This window comes from Dipteris shenzhenensis, chromosome 2, assembly GCF_047967505.1.
Source record: "Dipteris shenzhenensis isolate YYH24624 ecotype China chromosome 2, Dip_SZ_1.0, whole genome shotgun sequence".
Lineage (NCBI taxonomy): Eukaryota > Viridiplantae > Streptophyta > Polypodiopsida > Gleicheniales > Dipteridaceae > Dipteris > Dipteris shenzhenensis.
Window position 1 is genome coordinate 1,186,946 of NC_141597.1, and position 22,597 is coordinate 1,209,542.

General features: G+C 45.5%; 1 protein-coding gene across 3 annotated transcripts in view; it reads left to right on the forward strand.

Moving 5' to 3' along the window:
* Positions 1-21,000, forward strand: part of LOC147904202 (uncharacterized) — a 32,507-nt gene extending 11,507 nt beyond the window's left edge. Inside the window, exons 1-4 of one of the 3 annotated variants that reach the window (XM_087385315.1) lie at positions 54-179; positions 18,585-18,850; positions 19,173-19,398; positions 19,548-21,000. In XM_087385315.1, the coding sequence (XP_087241441.1) occupies positions 18,593-18,850; positions 19,173-19,398; positions 19,548-20,236 (1,173 nt within the window). In that variant the 5' untranslated portion in view covers positions 54-179; positions 18,585-18,592 and the 3' untranslated portion in view covers positions 20,237-21,000. Of the gene's footprint in view, positions 1-53; positions 180-18,584; positions 18,851-19,172; positions 19,399-19,547 lie in introns of those variants that run through there. The other 2 variants (XM_087385313.1, XM_087385320.1) reach the window with 2 other exon arrangements.
* The last annotated feature ends 1,597 nt before the right edge of the window (positions 21,001-22,597 follow it).

The following is a 22,597-nucleotide window of genomic DNA, read 5'->3' on the forward strand; positions in this document are numbered from 1 at the left end:
TTAGCAATTTGCCAAAGAGCTCTTCTGGCAAATCGCTTTGAGTTTTCCTCTGATCTGGGCTGCTCTGCTTATCTCCCGTACCCTGCTTTCAGGTTTTCTTCATTTGCCAGGCCATCCAGGTGCTTCCAAGAATTGCGAATTTCACCAAGAGGCTTCTAGATTTGGTGATTCACCTGCAGGTTTTCTAGGGTTGTCTTTGCTGATTTTCATCTGCCAGGGTGCTAGAGATCTTGCTAGGGAATTTCGATTTTCCCTGCTTGCTGTTTTTCCCAGGGTTTCCCGAGCTTTCCTATCGGTTGATTGCTTTGTGGGAGCTTTCCTACTCCCTTAGAACCTTCAGATCCTTTTGCTTTGCGCAGCTGGCCTTTCTGTTTGCTAGGAACAGCCAGGTGTGGTTGTTTTGTTGGTCTCTGTCTTGCTAGGACTCTCTTGACGGGTATTCAGAGCTACCAAGACAAATTGGGCTTACCAGGATTCCCCTAATGGGTATCAGAGCTGCCAGGTTAGAACCCTCAGCCAGATTCGGAAGAAGGGCTGCCATGGAATGTTGCACTGGATTGGGATGCCTTTTCTGTAACTGCAGAGCAGATGTAGAGCAGGACGTAAGTGGCTGTGAACAGATTATTTAGTTGGCTATTTGTGGACTGATGCACTGCGGTGCATTTCTTGTATCTGCATGCCTTCTGAATAAAAGATAAAGAAATACCAAAAGGGGCGCTAAGTTTAGGGCCAATCTGGTCTCTGGTGCAAGATGGGGCGATCTAGCTCTCGGGTGTTCTGTTTAAGTTGATTTTGTTTGCTGTGGAAAGTTCTAAGTGGTTGTAAATTGAGTATTTGCTGGTTGTTATCTGTTCACTGCCCTTTGGTGATTCTGAAGGCCGGTTATAGTGGTTCCATTGCCAGGACATCGCCATCTTCTTTAAGAGGGTGAGCGTGTGGTTCTGTTTGGGTCAAAACAGCAAATATTGGTTGCTGTAATAAATTTGCAGCCAAGAGAATTCTTTAGCCATAACACGTAGCACGGATGCCGAGGAGAAATCGGAGTCTTTGGGCTACACTGCATGGGGGGGCGGAAGATGATGAACAGCCCGTTCAATCAGAGCATGCCACTAAGGGTTCTCATCATGAAGAGGAAGAGGTTGAGTAGCCAAATGCGGATGAGCAGATCAGGGCACAGTTGTAGGGAACCTCTTAGACTTTTGCGTAGTTGATGCAAGATCCACGTTTTGTAGAGTTGGTGAATGCACCTTCGAAGCCTGAGAAGAAGACTCCGCAAGCTAGCGCAAAGCCTCCTGCATCAGGTATGGGTGGAAATCCCAGAGCTTTCCATCTTATGGTTCGAGACAACAGAGTTTCCCTCCATCTTCGATGCCCACATGTTACTTCGGAGGAGATCAGTGTTCAGGCGGTGGTTGGACAACCTGAGCCAGCATGGGGATGCTTGGAAATTTTCCCTATGGATTTCAGCCTGGCATGCAAGGCTATCAGGGACAGATGTTCGAAGGTATGCTGGCTATGATGCCTAATATGATGTATGGAAACATTGGAATGCAGCCAGGGATAAAGACTACTATGTCTGGTATGATGGGGAATTTTTCAGGAATGCGTGGAATGAATGCAATGGGTCCAGGTATGGTCGATTCTACTGTGAATAGTGGACAGAGTGCCACAAATCTTGGCAATATGATGCAGCCCCCGTATTTACAGCCATCTGCCTATGATAATCTCACACCTAAGGGGAAGTAGAAAGATTATAAAGAGGGTGTTTCAACTGTGAAATTCGACACTTTCAATGGGAGCCAAGACAAGTTGAAAGCTCTCACCTTTATTCAATAGTTTGATGCAACATACTCAGGTGGGAATTTTACAGGGTTGTCCAAAATTCGCAAAGCGGCCACTTTCTTGAAGGGAAACGCTTTGCAATGGTGGACAAATCTTCTCTTGCAGGGGAGACCACCACATGGTGGAGTTTAAGTAGGTCTTTTTGGTTGCGTGGTTGACCACCACATTTGAAATTGATATCATCACGGCTTGGCATAAGTTGGATGCAGAGAATTGTCGTAATTTGGAGGAATATAACAAGGAATTTAAGGAAGCCGTGTTGCCATTTAGTTCCTATCAGCATGTTCCATTGTCTGAGTAGTTAAAGAAATATTGCTGTGGATTGCCGAAGGAAATTCGAGACTTCTGAATGAAGTCCAAGGTTTCTAACATGTCACAGCAGTTGATCGAGAATGCCTATACAGCTTATGCTTTGCTGCAAGGCAGGACCATTGGTTTTAAGGACATCAAGAGAGAAGATTTCAAAAGGAAGGAGGACTTCAAACGGAAGGACAAATTTGGTAGACCCTCAAGAGCTACTTTGGTTGCAGGTCTACGGCGTGTTCTCAAGTCACGGCCTACCAGGTTGACAGAATAGGAGAAACAGGTCCTTAGAGAGAAGAACATATGTTTCAACTGTAGAGAGGAGGGCCATCAAGTGCATGAATGCCCACTCAAGAAGAAAAGACAGCACCCCTCAGAGGATAGAGATGAACAGAAGGCGGAACCCAAAGCTGATCCAAAGAGCAAGAAGCAAAAACCATCTGCTGGCCTTGTACTTGACATGATCACTGATAAGAAACATGAAGATGATACAGAGCTTTGTAAAGCTTGGGGCATAGTTTGTGATTAGACCGCTCTATTTTTCTTCGACCCAGGTGCTAAAGCGAATTTTATTTCTCCCGAGTTAGCAGGAAAGCTGAGTATACGCCTTGAGGAGATGGGTTCACTTGCACAAGCAGACATGGCTGCTACAGGGCTGAGCACATCCATCATTCCTATAATTGGGAAGCTCTGTCTTCATATCTAGAGCTATGTTGATACCAAGAATTTTACATCATGCCTTTGAATAGTTGCGACGTACTTTTGGGCAATCCATGGTGTTATCGTCTTCGGGCTATTGTAGGTACTTTCAATAAAACAGTCACCCTGACTCACAGGGGAAAGGCTCATGTGTTTGATGTATAACTCAAAGGAGAATCCATTCTGGGTGTATCTACTTCTGCAATTACTTCAGTAATGAAAAAACATATTTCTGCGTGTTTGATTTTTGCAAAAGAAAAAGATAGAGAAGATGATCAGCCGCCTCTTTTTGGTATGGATAAAGAGTGTAATGAAGGGGCAATTTAGAGGACCTTTAGAGGTCTCTTAGGTGGGAAATGTGGAGGGATTATATAAGTCCCCATCCACCCCTATTTGTGTACTTTTGATGTGACATCTAATCCTATCTACTTCCCCTCCTCCTTGCTACCTACTGCCTACGCTCACTCATACTCTCTCTCTCTCTCTCTCTCTCTCTCTGTCTCTGTGTCTCTCTCCTTGTGCTCCCTTCTTCCCCTCTCTCACTCCCCTCTGCTATTCTATCCCCCTTCCTTTACATCTACCCCTACCCCTTTTTCTACATTGGTATCAGATCTCTGACCCTCCTTTCACCTTCGTTCTGAATTCCATAGCACGCCAACAAACAGTGCTAGAAGTCATATCCTGTTGATATCACAGCGCCCGGCGACCAACAGGGTCAACATCGACCCTTCATTGACCAATTAGAATCAGATCTGTGACTTCAACTGATTTGCTTTGGTGAATGGGACTAGAGTGCTGAATCAGAACGCCAACGACGAACGAAACTCAGCAGCAGCGTTCCCTTGAACCACTACGTTAATCCAGTGTCTTGAGCATAGCATTAACGCATGGTTTCGTTCTGCCTCTTTCTGAGGGGTGTTTTTCATGCATTGCATGATGTATTTCCACCTTGAGCTCTTGCTCTTGCGGGTTTTGTTGATACTTAATAGAAGTCTTTTTCCTGAAAAAAAGAAAAGAAAATAGCCCCAAGCTTTTAAAAAAAGATCACCTTTCCGAGCCCAGATTTTCCTTGACTAGATAATTATCAGCTTCCAGGAAAACTAATCTAATGTTTAGACCGAATAGCAACCATGGCAGCACAATATTGATAACAAAGCTAATCTAATGTTTAGACCAAAGAGCAACCATGGCAGCACAATATTGATAACAAAATGGAAGCTTCTATCCAAGAACAGCTGGCCGAGACGTCAGTAGAGGCGTGGGCCACCCTGAAAGATTTGTATGAGACGGACAACACCTCCTAGATGTTGCTTCTTCAGCATCAACTCTACAATTTTGATATGGAAGAAGGAGATACGGTACATAGCCATTTGACGAAGGTCAAGGTGGTGAGGGATCAGCTGGCAGCAGTTGGTTAGAAGACAGACTCATGCCATTTGGCCTTGATGGTACTGAGGAGACTGCCTCGGAGTTTCAAAAGCTTTGTTACGACTGTGACAGCAGGACAGAGGACCAAACCTCTGATATTTGAGGAGTTGGGTTTGTTACTGCTACAGGAGGAAGCTCAGGAGAAGCTCTACAACGAGGACAAAGACGACAAGGCGATGCTGGCGAAGGATTCCGCTGGCAAAGGAAAGGGCAAGCCTAACGGTGGCAAGTCCAAGAAAGACGGCTCTGACGACGAGGGGACTTCGAAGAGGAAGCATAAGAAGAAGTGCTTCTACTGTGATACGCCAGAACATTTTGCAAAGGACTGCAGAAAGAAAAAGGCGGATCTGAAAGACAAAAAGGAGTCTGACTCAGATTCAGAGGGAGAGGCCAAAGCAAATGTGGTAATCAAGGAGTTGTTCCTGGTGACATCACCGAGTGTTACCGAGGTCAGATATGTTGATCCAGAAATCACAGTGAGGATGTCTGACATAGAGATGTGGGTCAAGGAGGAGTCAGATGCCTTTGTGAAGGTGAAGGACAGCATGGAGTGCTTGGTACGTTCCAGGTGTGTGGCTGTCGACACTGACACGAGGGTAAATTCCATGGAAGGCCCTGGGGTCTCATGGTCAAATGGATGCTGGAGTTCAGAAGGGGACAGTACAGGATTACACAAGCGCTTGGTGGGTGCCTCAATGAGAGTGTGCTTTCATAGCGAACATTCAGGCAGTACAACAGTCTGGTATGTATTTGATATTCTGCATTTGAGCCTTTATAGCATGCTGTGAAGAGACTTTGCTCTTCATTTGTATCAGGTGATAAGAGATTGGAAGGAATTGGCCTTCTTCGAAGGCAGAAGGGGAAGTATTGGTGCTTCTTCAAATCTCAGACGTAGATTGCTAGAAGGTGATGGACAAAGTACTGAAGCCAGAAGAGTATCTGCTTGAGAACTCAGCGAGAGTTCATGGTCCAGGTTATCTGGAAATATTCATTGGTTGCAGACCTTGCCACAGGAAGGACGGGTTGAAACAGACCCTCAGAGCATGGTGCCTGGAAGACTCGAGGTTCTTCACTCATTATGAGGGGGACGACTGGAAGATCGTGACGGCTGGATTGCTCGAGTTCAAAGGCGGGAACGTGACTGAAGGAGGTGGTGCCAGGAGGTGCTACCAAAGATGGACTTGTGTACCAGGATGGTGTGTGGAGGCGGAACCAGACCTCGTGGAGCAGGAGCCACTGGATGAAAAGCCAGGAAAAGATTTTGACACCGAAAAGTTTCAGAGGACTACGACCAGGGAGTTACTGGAGCATCGTCATCGATGCGTTGGCATTGGGCCGAGATGTGTCGGTGAGAGGGGGTGTTGGAAAGGTCACCTTCCCATCTGTAAGCCCTTATATGACATGGGGGGGGTAAACCTAGGGTTTGAGTGTTTGTCACATGGGCATCTGATTGGATGTCATGTGGACAAGAGCCAGAAGGGATTGAGTGATAAGACGGGGCTGCCACATGGACAGCATCTTGGCTGTCATGTGGGCAGCACATCTAGAGCTGTTGTGGGCAAGAATAAAAGAGATGGAGGGTACCTGGAGCTAGGATGGATCTGCAGCTGCAAAAGGCGAAGCAGTAGCCAGCACAAGGAACCCGGAATAAAAAGCAAGACATGGCGCTGACATCTACATGGTGTACGGCTCTGTACGGAACTGGGAGAGGGCCTGGCAGAGGTGCAGGATGTGCAGGCGCAGATGTTGACACGTCCCAACACTCCTGAAACATCTGATCTGCAAACAAACACACACAACGTAAGAAACTGAGCAGGCTGCTCACCACCAAGCATGACATCTACGGGATGTGATCCCGAATCAGGAGATGTTCCCTCTGAGCCACGAGCTGAGCTACTGGCACGAACTCCCAACCAGATCCAAACCAGCCTGGTGTCCCATACCACCAGGTGGCGCTGTGAAGCCTGGGATCTGCTACTGGGCCTTGGGCTACGCTAAGATGCAGACGCGCGTCCGCGACTCAATCCAGGATCAGACCTAGCACCTGGGAACGAAACTTGCTCCCATCGGCTCTCTAAGAACTGAACCCCTGGGCCCCTTTTATAGACTCGGGCCCCAAGCGTCAAAAATAGCGAAGACCCCTAACTGGTTCGTACCCTTGCCACTCAACCTGAGAATCAAGCCTGCCTAGCTCTAAGCCTCCCCAGGCTACCTGAGCTAGTCTTGTGTACCCAATACACGTCAGATACCAATCCGTGCATATGACATACTTCCCCTCCTTTAAGAACTCACTCCTGAGTTCGCTAAAAAACCCGGAGATGTTCTCTGGAGGTTTTGTAATGTCTCCCATGTTGCATCCTCCTCAACACGATCCTTCCACTTGATCTTGTATTCCGTGATAGTTCTATTACGAATCTGCCTTTCACGAAATTCAAGAATACACTCAGGTTCGTGTGGAATAAAAGTCAAATCTGTAACTTCTATTATCTCTTGAGGAGAAACAAGTTGATCATCCGTACCCAAGACTTCTTTCAGTCTACTGACATGAAAGACTGGGTGTACTTTAACTTCAGGAGGCAATTCTAGTTGATATGCAACTGGTCCAATTCTTTTAATGACCTTGAAGGGACCACAGTATCTGGGGGATAATTTCGGAACCAAACGAGTACTTAGGCTCTTGGATTCCTTAGGAATTCGCAAATATACCATCGTTCCTTCAGAGAATTCTCTAGGTGAACGATGTCTATTAGCATAAAATCTGTCGCGATCTTGGGCACTTCTAATAGACTGTTAGAAATCTAGCATGGTATCATCCTAAGTTAGAACATCAGGGAAGACTGCATGAGAGATGAAGCAAACACTGAAAGATATGAGATATATTCCATAGATGTGACCCCTGAATATATAGGGCCAAGTACAAGACCATGAGCAAGAGTGCTTATGGGATAATTGTAGAGGTGCCACATGGCACACACTCAAGACACAAAGACTCAACTGAGACTAGACAAATGTAGACTAGGGAAATAGTACACCTAGTGTGCACTTATCTCCAACACCCTCCTTAAGTGGACACTAGGAGGAAGACAGAAAGACAAGACTAGAAGACAGACATAAAGACCTATAGACTGAGAGACAAGACATAAGACATGACAGACAAAGATCCTGAGACGCCCTCCTCAAGTGATATCCTCATATGGGTCCACAAGGGTAGGTACAAAAGTGGATCATAGACAGACAAAGAGAGAGACAATCAGCCAGTAGAGTGGTCCCACAGAGAGAGAGACTGTCAGATAGACATGAGAGAGTTTGACAAATAGAAGATAAATGGGGACATAGACTGAAAATGCCAAGAGAATGTGGGTAGCTAATCCACAAAAGATAGGCATATAGACTGATAGACAGAGTGTCAAAGACATATGACTGTAGATCACACTGATAGACACAAGACTGAGAGACTGACTGATTGTAGATAGAGAGATGGACCTTGACTAATAATCCCTCCTCAAGGGCAATCCTCCTGTTAGAGTGAGTAATGCAGGGGTGCCTCTTGGGTAGGTACAAAGATGAGTTCATGTAGACAAGTAGACATGACATTACCCCATGATCTACATCATCGGTGATCATTGGTGGTAGATAGCATGAAAGCATAGACAGATATGAGAGATGGGAAGGTCTTACCATACTTGGCAGTGTCTAATCCCGTACAAGAGAGAGAACAATTAAGAATAGAACTGAAATATTGCAGCATAAGAAGATAATCCATTTTGTTTTTGCCTCAGGTCTTCCACCTTTTCAGGGGTAACCCGAGAGAGAGACAGCTGCAAATCGAGATTGCTACAGATAGAAAGAGATGAAGTACAAAAGCCACGATACCCGGAGGGAGACAAAAAAGCAGAGATGCAGAATTTTGGGGTAGATCTTCGTGGGCAGCTGCTGGAGAAGTGCAGCAACTAAAGGTGCAGCAACTGAAGAGGTAGACGGGCAGAATGCAGAAGAAGTTGCGGCCTGTTGAAGAGGTGGCGCACAGCATTTGAAGAGGTAGACTCGAACAGCACCGTAGAGATCCTCCGCAGCAGCAAGAGGGGAAGAGACGGGGCAGGCAGAAGCGGCCAGATATGGCGGGGCTGTCATAGATGAGGCAGCCTGGATGGCGCAGAAAATGGAGCAGATGCCGGGCAGAATGGCAGGGCAGAAGTGCGTGCAGCTGAAGAGGTAGGCGGCAGCCAGCAGTAGGAGCAAATGTCGAGGCAGAGCCAAACTAATGGCGGGCAGTAGCAGAAGAGGTGCATGCAGCAGCAATGGCGGGGCAGACATCGGAGAAGAGACGGCCAGCAGGAGCGTAGAAGAGGGCGATGCAGACAGAGATGGTGGGCAGAGGTAGAGGTGCCGCCAGAGGCTGAAAGAAGATGTGTAGACGAAGCTAGGGTTCCAGCAGAGTGAGAGGAGAGGAGAGGAGAGGAGAGGGATCTTCATGGCTTTGATACCATGTTAGAAATCTAGCATGGTATCATCCTAAGTTAGAACATCAGGGAAGACTGCATGAGAGATGAAGCAAACACTGAAAGATATGAGATATATTCCATAGATGTGACCCCTGAATTTATAGGGCCAAGTACAAGACCATGAGCAAGAGTGCTTATGGGATAATTGTAGAGGTGCCACATGGCACACACTCAAGACACAAAGACTCAACTGAGACTAGACAAATGTAGACTAGGGAAATAGTACACCTAGTGTGCACTTATCTCCAACATAGACTCCTTGGCAAACTGCAACATTTCCTGCATGTCTTGCAAGAAGTTCTTAGCAGCATCATTTTGAATCCCTTTTAACCCAACCATAACTGGTGACTTAGGTTGAAACCCGTACATAAGCATAAAAGGACTGTAACTAGTACTAGAATGCTTTGCACTGTTGTGAGAAAATTCTATCATAGGTAGATAATCTTTCCATGAAGACTGTCTCTTGGATACATATGCCCGAAGCATGTCTTGAACCAACTGGTTAACCTTCTTTGTACTGCCATTGGATTGTGCATGATCTGAGGAACTCATACTTAGAGTAGTTTCTAACTTCTCAAAAACAAGTGTCCAAAAGTTACTTGTAAACTTTGAGTCCCTGTCATTGACTATGTCAGATGGCAAACCATACAGCTTAAACAAGTGGTCCACAAACTCGTGAGCCAGCTGAACAGCTGAAATAGTTGTTCTAGTAGGTAAGAACCTAGCCATTTTTGTCAAACGGTCAACTATGACCCAAATGGAGTCATGACCCTCGTGGGTTCGAGGCAAACCGGTAATTAAATCCATGGAAATACTTTCCCATTTATTACCTGGAATCTGTAATAGCTGTAATAAACCCGCGCTTCTAAGGCGTTCTGCCTTAGTAACCTGACAAACCCGGCAACCTACTATATAGTTCTCAATAAATGCACGCATCTTAGGCCAATAAAAGGTATGCTTCACAAGAGACAGAGTCCTATGTATACCCAGATGTCCAGCACTAGGAGCATCATGACACTCCCAGAGAATCTTGGATCTAAGGTCCAGAACATCTGGCACACAAATCTTTTCATTCCGGAATAGCAAGCCGTTCCTAATCATCCATTGACCTCTCGCCGCCTGTACCGTAGGTGGCACAATCCCTGAGTCCTGGTCAACCATGGAGCTCCCATCTTGGACTCTCTGCCAATAAGAACTGAAATGACTATCAGTTGCGTATAGCCCTCTCAAGGATTGAAATAGGTTTGAGGATATTTCCGTAAATGACATAGCATTTACAAACTTGACTCGACTTAAGGCATCCGCCACACTATTCAACGAACCCTTACGATAACGTATTTTAAAATCAAAATCTTGCATTAATTCTGCCCATCTAGCTTTCCGTCCCCTCAATTCAGATCCATCACACACATACTTAATTGACTGATGATCAGTCAATACAAGGAACTTTGAACCATACAAGTAGTGTCTCCAAACCTTAAGGGCATACACTACAGCATAAAGTTCCTTTTCTAGTGTGGGCCAATGATATTGGGTGTCGTTTAGCTTCTTACTCTCGAAAGCTACAGGTCTGCCCTCTTGGAATAGAGCTGCCCCAATCGCATAATGACTCGCATCGGCCTCTAAAACATAAGGCCGGGTAGGATCGGGTAATTCAAGAACGGGTGCCTCCTTGATAGAAAACTTCAAGGTTTTAAAAGCCTTGTTCATTGCATCATTCCAAAAGATTGGCTGGGTAGACTTGCGGCCACGACCTTTCAATATGTTTGTCAGGGGTGCTGTGATATGTGAATAATCATGCACAGACTTCCGTAGAAATACCGTAAATCCTAGGAAAGAACGAAGTTGTTTCACAGTCTAAGGAATAGGCCATTCGAAAACCTTCTGGATACGTTCTAGATCAATGCTAATACCTTCAGAAGAAATCTTGTGTCCTAAGTAAATGATCTCCTTCATAAAGAAGTCACATTTACTCATCTTGGCATAGAGCTTATGCTGTCTTAGAATAACTAAGACAATTCGGAGGTGTCCTACGTGATCCTCAAGCGTTCGACTATATACCAAGATGTCATCTAAGAACACTACAACAAATTTGCCCAGAAAATCTCGGAACAAATCGTTCATCATCTGCTGAAAGGTGGCAGGAGCATTGGTCAAACCAAAAGGTAATACAAGAAACTCGTAATGTCCATACCTAGTTCGGAATGCAGTTCTATCTATGTATTTAGCATAGATACGGATTTGGTGATAACCCGTACGCAAATCAATCTTAGTGAAATACTTCGCTCCGGCCAAACGGTCTATCAGATCATCGGAACGAGGTAGAGGGTATCGATTCTTAATCGTCACTTTATTTAATCGTTTATAATCTATACACATTCTCCATGTAGAATCTTTCTTCTTCCTTAAGAGGACAGGTGCACCCCAAGGTGATTTACTTGGGCGTATATAGCCCATATTCAGGTAATCCTGTAGCTGTGTAGCTAGCTCATCCTCCTCTAGCTGGCTCATCCTATAAGGTGGTACACTAATAGGTTGAGCCCCTGGGACTAAGTCTATGCGATTATCTACTGCCCGTTCTGGAGGTAAACCTTCCGGCAGTTGAGCCGGAAATACATTCCTAAAACTATCTAACAACATTCTTAATTCATGGTGTTCAAACACACTTAAATCATTCTTGTTAATTACAGAGACAACAAATGAAGAAAGCGGAATCAAAACACACTGATAGACATCATAATGAGAAGTGTTTAATATATTCCGAAGCTGCATCGCAGATACAATGGGTCCCTGAGAAGAGGGAATTTTATCACACTGAATACAAAATTGGGTGTCCTTATCTACAAAAGAAAGGGTATGCTCTGTCCATCCAATCTGAATATTGTGGGTTTTAAACCACTCTATTCCGATTAACAAGTCTACATGCTCCAGGTGCATAACATAACACGTAAGAGCCCCTGTGTAAGCTTGAATCCGGATAGGAAGCGCTTCAATCTTGCGATCCCAAAACTGCTTCCCAGCTGGAAGCTGCACCTCATAGGTGTGATCGCTAGGTATCGTGGACAGCCCCATCTTTTGCACAAATTTGTAATTAACAAAGTTGTGAGAGCTGCCCGGATCAAAGAGAATGTGAACCTGTTGGTCTCTAACTTCTCCATAAACTCGGAAAAGATCATGGGAACCAAACAACGAAGTATTGAAAGTGCAATTACAAGAAAGTGGGCAGGTAATGACATTTACAGAAATACCTGTCATCGAGACTTGGTTCGCTCCCTTGGCTGTGGTACGTGGACCCGCCTGGAGCTTCGGTCCGAGTGCTAACTTTGGATTCTTGCGCTTTGGACATTCATTCTTGGTGTGGCCCCGCTCCTCGCAGTAAAAGCAACATCCCTCTTTCTTAAGCTTCAATGTACGAAGGAAACGGGCTCGACCATTCTTTGCTTGAGTCAAGTGTTTCTTGGAGGCGTTGTCTATAGACTTCGTCTCCCCGGTACCAGTCGTAGGCTGAAAGAACTTCCGTTTGTTCTTTCCACTCGTGTCGGAAACTGTAGTTGCCTTTGCACCGGCCATGGTATCATCATAAATACGCGCGTAATTCATGGCCTCTTGCAATGTTGTACATTTGTTGTTCTTGATTTGCAACTTGTACGAATCTGGCAAACCATCCACAAAGAAACCTAACAAGGTCACTGGATCCATCTTTGTGGCCCTGGTCTGCAGATCTCGAAACCTTTGAAGATAAACTTCAAATGACAAGTTCAGCTTAGACATATCGAGGGCTTTAAGCTTGCCAACGATATCATAGTCGTCCTCCTTCTTCAGGAACTCCTTCCTGAAGACCCCTTCGAAATCTATTCATGTAACCGGCTTAGGTTGAAGTTCCTTCCACCATAACAAAGCCTTTTCTGACATGAAGCCGGCTGCAAGCTGTATTTTCTTTTCATCTGGGTACGGGTGGAACTGGAAGTGTACCTGCCACTTGTGTAACCAAGTGTCAACAACCTCCTTAGTTCGAGACTTTTGATCTCCGGGAAAAGGGTATGGAGTTATGTTCGGACCTAGCACTGAAGCCATGGCATCCACATGCGTGAGTGCCTGCACAGTGCTAGTTAGAAGGGTGAGAGTTGTCTGAATCCCTTGGAGTTGCTGTGTCAATCCCGTTTGATTCGCATTAACCTGCTCGAATTTTCCATCAAGAGCAATGGTGAATTCACTGAAGGCCTTCTTCGTAATCAGATCGTCATAAAGACCCTGGTCTTCCTCAGCAAGGTAATCCAAATCCTGATCTCCCATAGCAAACTCAGGATTTACAGAATCAGACATGTCTGAAATCTGATTTGAAAGAATATAAAATTGAGAGAAATAACTGGGGGAATCGAAGCTGGAAGGAGAGTGGAGCAGAGAAAAAACCGTCCCAAGAGATGCTGACGAAAGAAGAGGAGCCGGTCGAAAGAAGATGCTGGAAACTGACGAACAGCGGGCGTAGATGATCCCGGAGTCTTTCCTTCCTGGTTTCGCTGCAGACTGCAGTGTACGAAAATCTGCAGCAGACCGTACCGTACGGAATCCTCCCACTGGCTGTACCGGTTCTGACGCAGTCTGTACAGATGCCTGTCGCAGGCTGTACGGATGCTGTCGCAGGCTGTACGGTTGCTGACGCAGTCTGTACGGAGGCTGGTGCGAGCTGTACGGTAGCCTGTCACAGGCTGTACCGAAGTCTAACGGAGGCTGTACGGTAGCCTGTCGCAGGCTGTACCGAATCTTGATGGCGCAATCCACTCGATGTGCAAGGAGGGCTTCTTGCGCACACTAAGTGAGGCTATGGCTGAGCTTGGGTCCTTGCCAATCTATATAGGGGATAGAGCAGCTAATCTAGGAAGCCATGCTTCCCAGAAAAGCTCACCCTCCCAAACTTGGAGGGTGGTGCTTTTTCGAAAAAAGCAACACCTCCCACAGAGTGGCCGCACCCTGCTCAGCCCCTAGCACACCTTCCTGCCTGGCCGAATTACCTTACAGCCATGGCGCACCTCTCAGCCACTCGCACTTGCGTCCACTGCCTCTCTGCAGCCCTGACCAGCAACGAAAATTCCCTCGCCTTCCACTCAGCTCTTCTCACGCCTCTCCTACCTGCATCTCCACTCTCTCCTAGCTACGCCTCAACCCTCTCTCACTAATCCCTTCAGAAATTCCGAAATCAATATTCTCCTTCTCCTACCTTTTCCCTACATCCTGACCACCCCCGATAACCCATGAACTAACAAGAATTTGCAGCAGCAAATTGCGAAATTAGGGCATACCTGGAGGAAGAAATCGTCCAAAGTTTTCTCATCAGAAGTTCCTACCTCAGGAGCTGGCTCTGATACCAACTGACACGTCCCAACACTCCTGAAACCTCTGATCTGCAAACAAACACACACAACGTAAGAAACTGAGCAGGCTGCTCACCACCCAACCATGACATCTACGGGATGTGATCCCGAATCAGGAGATGTCCCCTCCGAGCCATGAGCTGAGCTACTGGCACGAACTCCCAACCAGATCCAAAGCAGCCTGGTGTCCCATACCACCAGGTGGCGTTGTGAAGCTTGGGATTGACACCAGGTGGCGTTGTGAAGCTTGGGATCTGCTACTGGGCCTTGGGCTACGCTAAGATGCAGGCGCGCGTCCGCGACTCAATCCAGGATCAGACCTAGCACCTGGGAACGAAACTTGCTCCCATCGGCTCTCTAAGAACTGAACCCCTGGGCCCCTTTTATAGACTCGGGCCCCAAGCGCCAAAAATAGCAAAGACCCCTAACTGGTTCGTACCCTTGCCACTCAACCCGAGAATCAAGCCTGCCTAGCTCTAAGCCTCCCCAGGCTACCTGAGCTAGTCTTGTGTACCCAGTACACGTCAGATACCAATCCGTGCACATGACAGATGTGGAGCAGCAAATGTGGCTGTCAGTGGGCAGAAGGCATGCCTTATATAGGCGGTTCCCCTGCCTTGAATGGAGGGCCAAAGGCCCTGGAAGTTTGGGCCAAAAGCCCTGGGTTGTGAGCCCTTATAGGGCTGGACCAGCCACAGACTGGTCGGCCAGTCTGCTGCAGGCTGGTTGGTATTTTTACCATCCCTTGGGGCCCTATAAAAGGAGGTCCTTGAGGCCTCACTTCTCATCACTTGGAGTAGCAGTTGAGGGAGCAAAGGGAGCAGCAGATCAGTCACTCGTGGGTCTCCATCCAGAAGGAGACAAGAGAGCTGTAGAGCTGTAGACCTAGCTCAGAGTGCTGCCCACCTAGGCTGGTGCAAAGACAGCAAGGTGGAAGGGATCTGGACGGAAAGTCTACAGAAGCTCGAGGTGGAGCACGCGGGGGCTCGAGTCTAGAGATAGCCAGCAGATAGGAGAAGGACCTTGTGGTAAGATCAGAGGACCACATCATTGGTGGGACTCTGGATCTGTCTCTTTTGTATTGTGTCCATAGTTGTGGACGGAAATATATATTTTGGTGGTTTCTCTATCTGGTTGGTTCATTGTCTATTGATGAGTCTGCACACCTATTGTATGCACATAAGTAAAGAAGTTTGTGATTCCATACCCACACCACACTGTGTGAGCTCCTGGGCATTACTATAAGTCTTCCGCTGCGTGTACGCTCTGTTGGGTATTTTCTAACAAAGGTAGCTAGGCTTGAGGTTGAGTTAAATTTTCAATGGGGTTAAGTTATGCTAACCAAGAGGGTCCTAGTGGTCCTAATTGACTTAGCAGTCTTTAGGCTAGGAGTCCCAAGCGTCTTAGGTGATTTAGGAACCCTTAAAAAAAAAAAGGATAAAAAGTCAAAATTTCAGCCTCTTTTTAGGGGCCTTTTACAGCTCCGTTTGGAGCCATTTTGACTCCATTTTCAAGCCTCTTCATCGATTTTCTTCTCGAGCTTCGCCATCGACTTTTTTTTGTCTGGTTCTACACACTCTCTTAGGTACTCATTACAGCAGGGTTTTTCTGTCTACTTCATTTCCTTGCCTGCATTTGAGCTACACTCTACCCGACAGCCACCATGCCACCCAAGCGTGCCCCTCGGGATACATTGCATGATAGTGATGAGGTTGCTCAGTATCCTTCAATACCCATCTGTCATTAAGGGTTTTGAAAAGGTCATCCATATCAGAAGTTGGAGTTGGTATTGGAAGTATGGAAGAACATTTTACCCAACTAAACTCTTTATGTATACACATAGGACAGAGCCACCTTTCCAGCTAATTTCTCCCTTCCATAATTTCAACCTACCCATGATAAGTCCTTGGCTTTGGTTGGTGAGAAAATTTCAGGAGACGAGATGGCAAAGCTTTTCATGTCTCATGTGTTTAAATACCACGGAATGCCACTGTCTATCATTAGTGACAGGGACCAGCTTGTTTCTGGAGAGGATTGTTTGAAAAAATGGGTACCACGCTGAATTTCTCATCCTTGTTTCATCCAGAGTTTGATGGGCTATCTGAAGATGCATATGGCACCCCCCTTGATCTCTTAAAGTGCTATGTTTCGGAACACAAGGGAAAATGGGAGCAATACTTGCCACTCATTGAGTTTGCCTATAACAACACGGTTCATACTTCTACGGGAAAGGCTCCTTCGAGCTTGTAGAAAGATATAGGAAAGTTCCGCCCATTGTGCACACCAACAATAAAACCTTTGAAGTGATAAGTTTGTGGTAAAGTTGGATGAGGCCTACAGGAAAATCAAGATCGCTCTCCGGAGATTTCAAAACAAGCAAAAGAGAGCCGCTGACCGTCTTCATTGTGAGCTGCAATTCAAAGAAGACGATTGGGTTCTCTTACGCTTTTAGAAAGTACGGCTGAAAAAGAAAAAGGGGAAGGACATGTTGTATGTAAAGCTTGGTATGCGGTATTATGGTCCCTTTCAGATTCTGCAAAAGATCAATGACATAGCTTACAGGTTGAAGCTACCGGATCATTGGAAGATTCACAATGCGTTCTATGTGAGTCTTTTGAAACCGTTTCAGGGAGATGTGCCAGAGGATATGCCTCTTGAAGAACAGCGTGAAGTTGAAGAATTGGATGAAATCTTGGTTCCGGAACAGATTTTGGCACACAAGGAACACAAGGTAAAAGGTAGAGTTATACGTCACTATCTGGTTAAATTCAGAAATTATCCAGCTATTGATGCGAAGTGGATGGAGGAGGGTGGAATAGCAGATTCACCTCAGTTATTGCAGCTCTACCTAGAGGCATTTCAGCTTGAGCTGACTTTGGTTGGGGCTCATTTAGGCTCGGCAGAGTGTGTGTTTGGAGCATTGCCTGATGCTCAAGAGGGGGGTAGCACCTCCTCTCCCTTGGTTCAGACCGCTCCAGATATGTAGAGGTCACTTGGTGACACTATCGATCTCACTTGAGGTACGGCTTGCTGATGGTATATATGCCGCGAGACTTCTGGATCAGTGCACTAGTCACTGTCAGTTTCTGTTTGTATATTTGGAATGGCTGGTTATCTCGAGCTCTATTGAGCCATCCCTTGTATATATTTTCTGATTTTTCTATGCTGTTTATGCATTATGATATTCCAAGCACATATTTGAATTGGGAGCAAGACCTCTTGTCATTGTATAAATTGCTTAGTCCATAGCCCCTTGTGGTCTTGGGCTCTCTGGTTGCGGATCCAACACTCCTGCTAGCAAAGATGCCCAGAACCCATGGTTAGACATTGGGTGCCAAGAGATGAGATCTCACCTCATATGTCAACAGGCTTTGGGGCACTTAACGAGGTTCGAGGCACAGCATATCTCACTCCGATATACATGCCGAAAGATGCCATAGGCTAGTTTTCCGAGGAGGGGACTCCGCTATTGCATAGGACCTTCTCACAAATTGGAAGCCACCTATCCCCATTACAGGCCCCGGTGTCTGGCACACATATGCGACATCACTCTATGACATCCCAATCCATGCACTACCTGATATGTCCTCCCTATCTAAGCCCACTATATCCACCTTGTCCACCGTATTCAATGTGCAGGCTGCGAGAACTTGGATCCTCTCCACTCGAGCCTTGTCTACCTTCGATAGATCGAGCTCCTAGCAAGGACAACGATACATATCTTTTCGACAGAACAAGGAGTCAAAGAGAGGAGATTGGTCCGTGGATCCCTCGTTTCTTTGATAGATCAAGCCCCTAGCAAGGACTGCCATACATACCTACTTGACAGAGCAAGGAGTCAAAGAGCGGAGATTGGTCGGTGGATTCCTCAAATGAGAGTGAAAGCACTGCCGCTCAAGCCTTCAAGTGCGGCATATCCCCTGCTCAATTGCGATTGCATCGCTGGTCTCAGCATGATTGTGTGCTATAGATTCAACAGGATTCATTGGACACATTGCTCTGAAGTGTACGGCTTTCATCGAAGCTAAGCTAATCATTGAGTCAAACTGATCTGATCATTTTCCACCTTGCTGAATCTCGCCCTTTTACGTGTCCATGACAACTTTTATCAATTTCGTTCTTGGTTGATTATGCAAGGCCTGTATGATCTCCTGTTCATTTAGAGGTTTCCTTTGCAGGTCAATAAACCTGTCAATATAAGAGTGTGAGTGCTTCGCTTTTCACCTTCCGTCCATTGCATAGTCTGCAAAATACTTTGTGTGCTGTGAATCTCTCTCTACAATTTGCACTTGAAAATTTCTATTGAGGGATCTTATTCTTAACCTGCAAATAAGGTTTTTCTGTACTGGTGGAGTTGTCTTTCAAGTCGCCCTGTTCTTCATACATGGCCAATTAGTTTTTGTAGCATCTGCTCTTAGGGTTTAATATTTGTTTTTTCCAGGTATTCCAATGGAGTTCCTCATGTTCAAGAGTCAGCTACAGGAATACGCCCAAAAAGCAGGCTTGACAGCACCTGTTTATGAAATCTCAAGGGAAGGGCCTTCACATGAGCCACAGTTCAAGGCTACCGTGACCTTGCAGGGTGAAACATATGAATCTCCATCGGTTTATACAAATTTGAAAAAAGCAGAGCATGCAGCTGCAGAGGTGGCTTTGCTGGCTTTGGCGAAGAATTCAGACATAGGCACATCCCTTCCTGGCCCTTTGGTGAGTTGCACATGAAATTCTGGACGCTCTGGGGTCATAGCATGCTCTTAACCATGAAATTTCTGGAGGCTTGTATTCAGAAAGTGTGCATTTATCGTTTGCTGACTGTGTATGCATACATGCATACACTTCTTAGTCATAATTAAGGCCATGTATAACTGGGTATGATCTGTCATGGGGGTGTAAACAGGATGAGTGGAAGTAGTGGTATTTGGAAAGTCCATGCCTCTCAAGTGGGAAAAACAGAACTTCAGGTGGTTTTGAACATCATTTGTATTTTTTACCTTATTTTCTAATGTAAATGCGTCTAACTGTTCTGCAGCATGAATCCGGTCTTTGTAAGAATCTTTTGCAAGAATATGCACAGAAGTGCAAGCTGTCTTTACCAATTTACCGTTCAGATAGGTCTGGTGAGATACACTCACCATTATTCAGCTCTACAGTGGAGATTGGTGGGGTGCACTATAAAGGAGGGGTTGCAAAAAGCAAGAAAGAGGCAGAGATCAAAGCTGCCAAGACTGCTATGATTGCAATTCTTTCTGATACACGTGGGTTGCTGTTACTAGATCTTTCAAATTAGGTGCTTATAATTGTTTTGTTAGTCGTATGCTTGGTTCATTTTTAATGTTGTCTTTAGCCTTTGATTTCGAGGTTAAACTTTTGGCAATCTGACAACTCATATCTTTCTCGTTATTAGCAGGGGCATCTCTATCACAGGCTTCTGGAAGTCAACTTGGTCAGGGTAATTCTCCAGAGGCAGCTATGGCAACTCTTATCAAATCTTATTCTAATCCTAGAGGAAAGAAAAGGAGCCGAGGTCCACGAGCATTTCCTAGAGAGCGAAGAAAACGCAAAGCCAAGACAGATCGTCAGCCTATTGGGAAGCAGGAGGTGTCCACTGCTGAGGATTTTCCAAATGATATTACGAAGCCAAAACTTCAGCAAGTGGGCGATCATGTTGATGCTCAATTATCCTTTGCTACCCAAGGAGACCCTTTGGAACAAGTAAGTGGACAGACTTCGACACAGGTGACTATGGCTGTTGAAACTCCAGAATCTACCATACAGAAGTCACAGGTAAGTAAGGCTGTTGAAACTACAGAATCTGCCATACAGAATTCACAATTGTTACATGCAGCAACGCCAGGGTTTATCCAAGTAGCTACGGCTGTTGAAACTCCAGGCTGTACAGAAGTTGTTCTCGTGGTTGATACTCCAGGATCTGCCTTGAGTGCTGACTGCAGTACACAAGAGTTTCAACCTGTATGTGCAGAAACTTCAGGCTTTACACAAGTAGTCATGGCTGTTGAAGCTCCAGTATCTGTCTCAATTGCCAACCACACACAAGATCCAAAGCCTTTTCCTGCAGACACTCCAGGGATCTAATGCGCAACCTTTGTCTGTACAAGTGCCGCTTAACAAAAAAGTGCATGACTAATCAGCAAGTTGAGCTTCCATATCTTATAACGTTGACTGTTTGCTTTTGACACTTTTTCGTGTTGGGGTGAAATTCCTTACTTAAACTCGCACTTGACTGCCAAATCATCCCTTAATGCCTTTGGAGATGCTAGGGGCAGCCCCTTAAGAGCTTCCATGGCTGAAGTTCATAGGGCAATGGGCATGTAGTTGGTCTTAGTTTGACACGGTTGATCGGAACCATTTATGGTTTGTCTGGAGCAATGCTATTTTGGATGGTTGAGCCTTGCAAAACATCGCTTCCATTCCTTGTTTGTACACAGGATACTAAAGTTCATAATACCTGCGTAGTCGTTTGAGTACAGCTAAGAACTGATCCTGTAATACGATAGAGAAGCATGGAAACAGGGAGTCGGGGTCTACACAGCTCAACAGGTAATTTGCTAGCTTGTGTGTGGCCGAGATACGTACCTTGCCACCAATGTAAGTGAAGCCAATGGCTGTGCTCTAAGACAGCCAATCACGGAAGGCTAGTGAAGGTTTTCTGAAACTTGTTACCAAATTTCTTCATATTGACCTTGGTATGCTGAAACAGAAGTGGTTTTAGATAGTTCTCCAAAAAGTAAAACCTTCCTAGGTGAGAGATGGTTATTTAATCCTTTTTTTTGGGGGTGCAAACTTTGTGCTTTGTCTGCCTATCGGACACAAGGAACTGGAGCGCCAAATCAAATTAATGTTTGAGTAGCATATCAGTAAGGATCTTGCATATCGGTTTTTTTTACATGTGAAACCTTGTCTTGTTGTATGGGGTTAAATTACAACTCATATTTGCATATACATGTGATTCGTCATCCCTTAGCAGTAGGAAATGCCTTCTCGGTCTGATTCTGACCGGCTTTGGTAATATGAATGTTTCAAAGTATCTTCACGTTGATCTATTAGTGGTGAAAAGGCTTACGACTACTAGGTCCATATACACAAGGTCTATCAGTGGAGAAGAGGCATACACACACTACGTCCATATATACAATAATTATTTGGACGTTTCCAAAATTAATTTTCATGTTTAATTGAATTTGTTTTGTCATAGAGTGTTCACCATACACTTGGAACAGTTTGGATCTTATTATTCATGAATCTCAACGTCTTGCATGTCACGAATTACATAGCTTTGTTAATGAATCATGCTCCACATAGGCAATCTGCTATCAATTTTGTCATTAATCAAATACTGTTTTTGCAGATGCTTCTTGTTTTACCCTCTTGTATAGAGGGAATGTGTTTGAGTGAGAAAAGTTTGTGGCCAAGTACATGGCTAACCTACCAAGGAGAAAGACTGAAAGTTTATTAAAGTCTTCGGAAGACCGATGGGTCTATGAGATTGTGAAAATCTTGATACAACAAGCTGTGGTAGTGGAGCTACTAAACGAGCATCCATACCAATGCAAAATGCAGAATGACAGTACTAAGTCCTAAGTACAACATAGTCATGTCAATGGTCGACTATATATCAATCTCAGCAGCATCATCAATATCATCATCATCCTCAGCAATAGTAAGATATTAGGATGGATGAGGCAGTGGAGGCATAAAGTCGGCAATAGAGAGTTGTCGGTCACTCAAAAGTGCGGTCCTGGCACATCTCTTGGTCGTAGCTCTGCGTCTAACCAGGGCTACTGTGATCCCCGTCGGTCGGGCTCCGACTCTAAACAAGGAGGGGATGTCTCCAAGTGTGATTTGTGTGTCGACCCTCTGTTTGAGCAATCGGGTCATGGTCTCCGGGTCACGGTCATGTCGAGGCCTTGTCTCGTTGGGGTCCATGTGATCTAGCTGAAAGAACTCCGTGATAGAGCTCTGAGAGAGATCAACCGAGGAAGAAGTCTGCTCTTGTCTCTGTGCTCGGAGTATCCCCTCGCAGTGTCTAAGTATCTCATGAATAAAACCTGCCAAACATCGTTGGTCTGGGTAGGAGAGAAAACGGGCTAAAATTCCATAACTATCCTTGAAGAGGTAGTGGAAACGTCCTCGGATCTCATAGTTGAAGATGAAATGCTCCTCTGTCTTAACCTCCTGTATGTCACACGGTGTGCATATGTGTTGCTCCTTGGGTAGTCGCTCTGCTCTGCCGCTCTCGATGCAAAATCTATGTGAAGAGACCTGGAACTTCCTAAGAGAGATCCTCAGCGAGTGGGGTAGGTGAATCTGTGTGTATCTAGGTGGGTCAATGAAACCCTCTGTTGTGATATGTAAGAAGTGATCTCTGTAGAAGCTAAGCTTCACTGGGAGTTCACTCGGTCCCAATCAGGTCGAAAAAGTGTGTAGCTGTAGTAG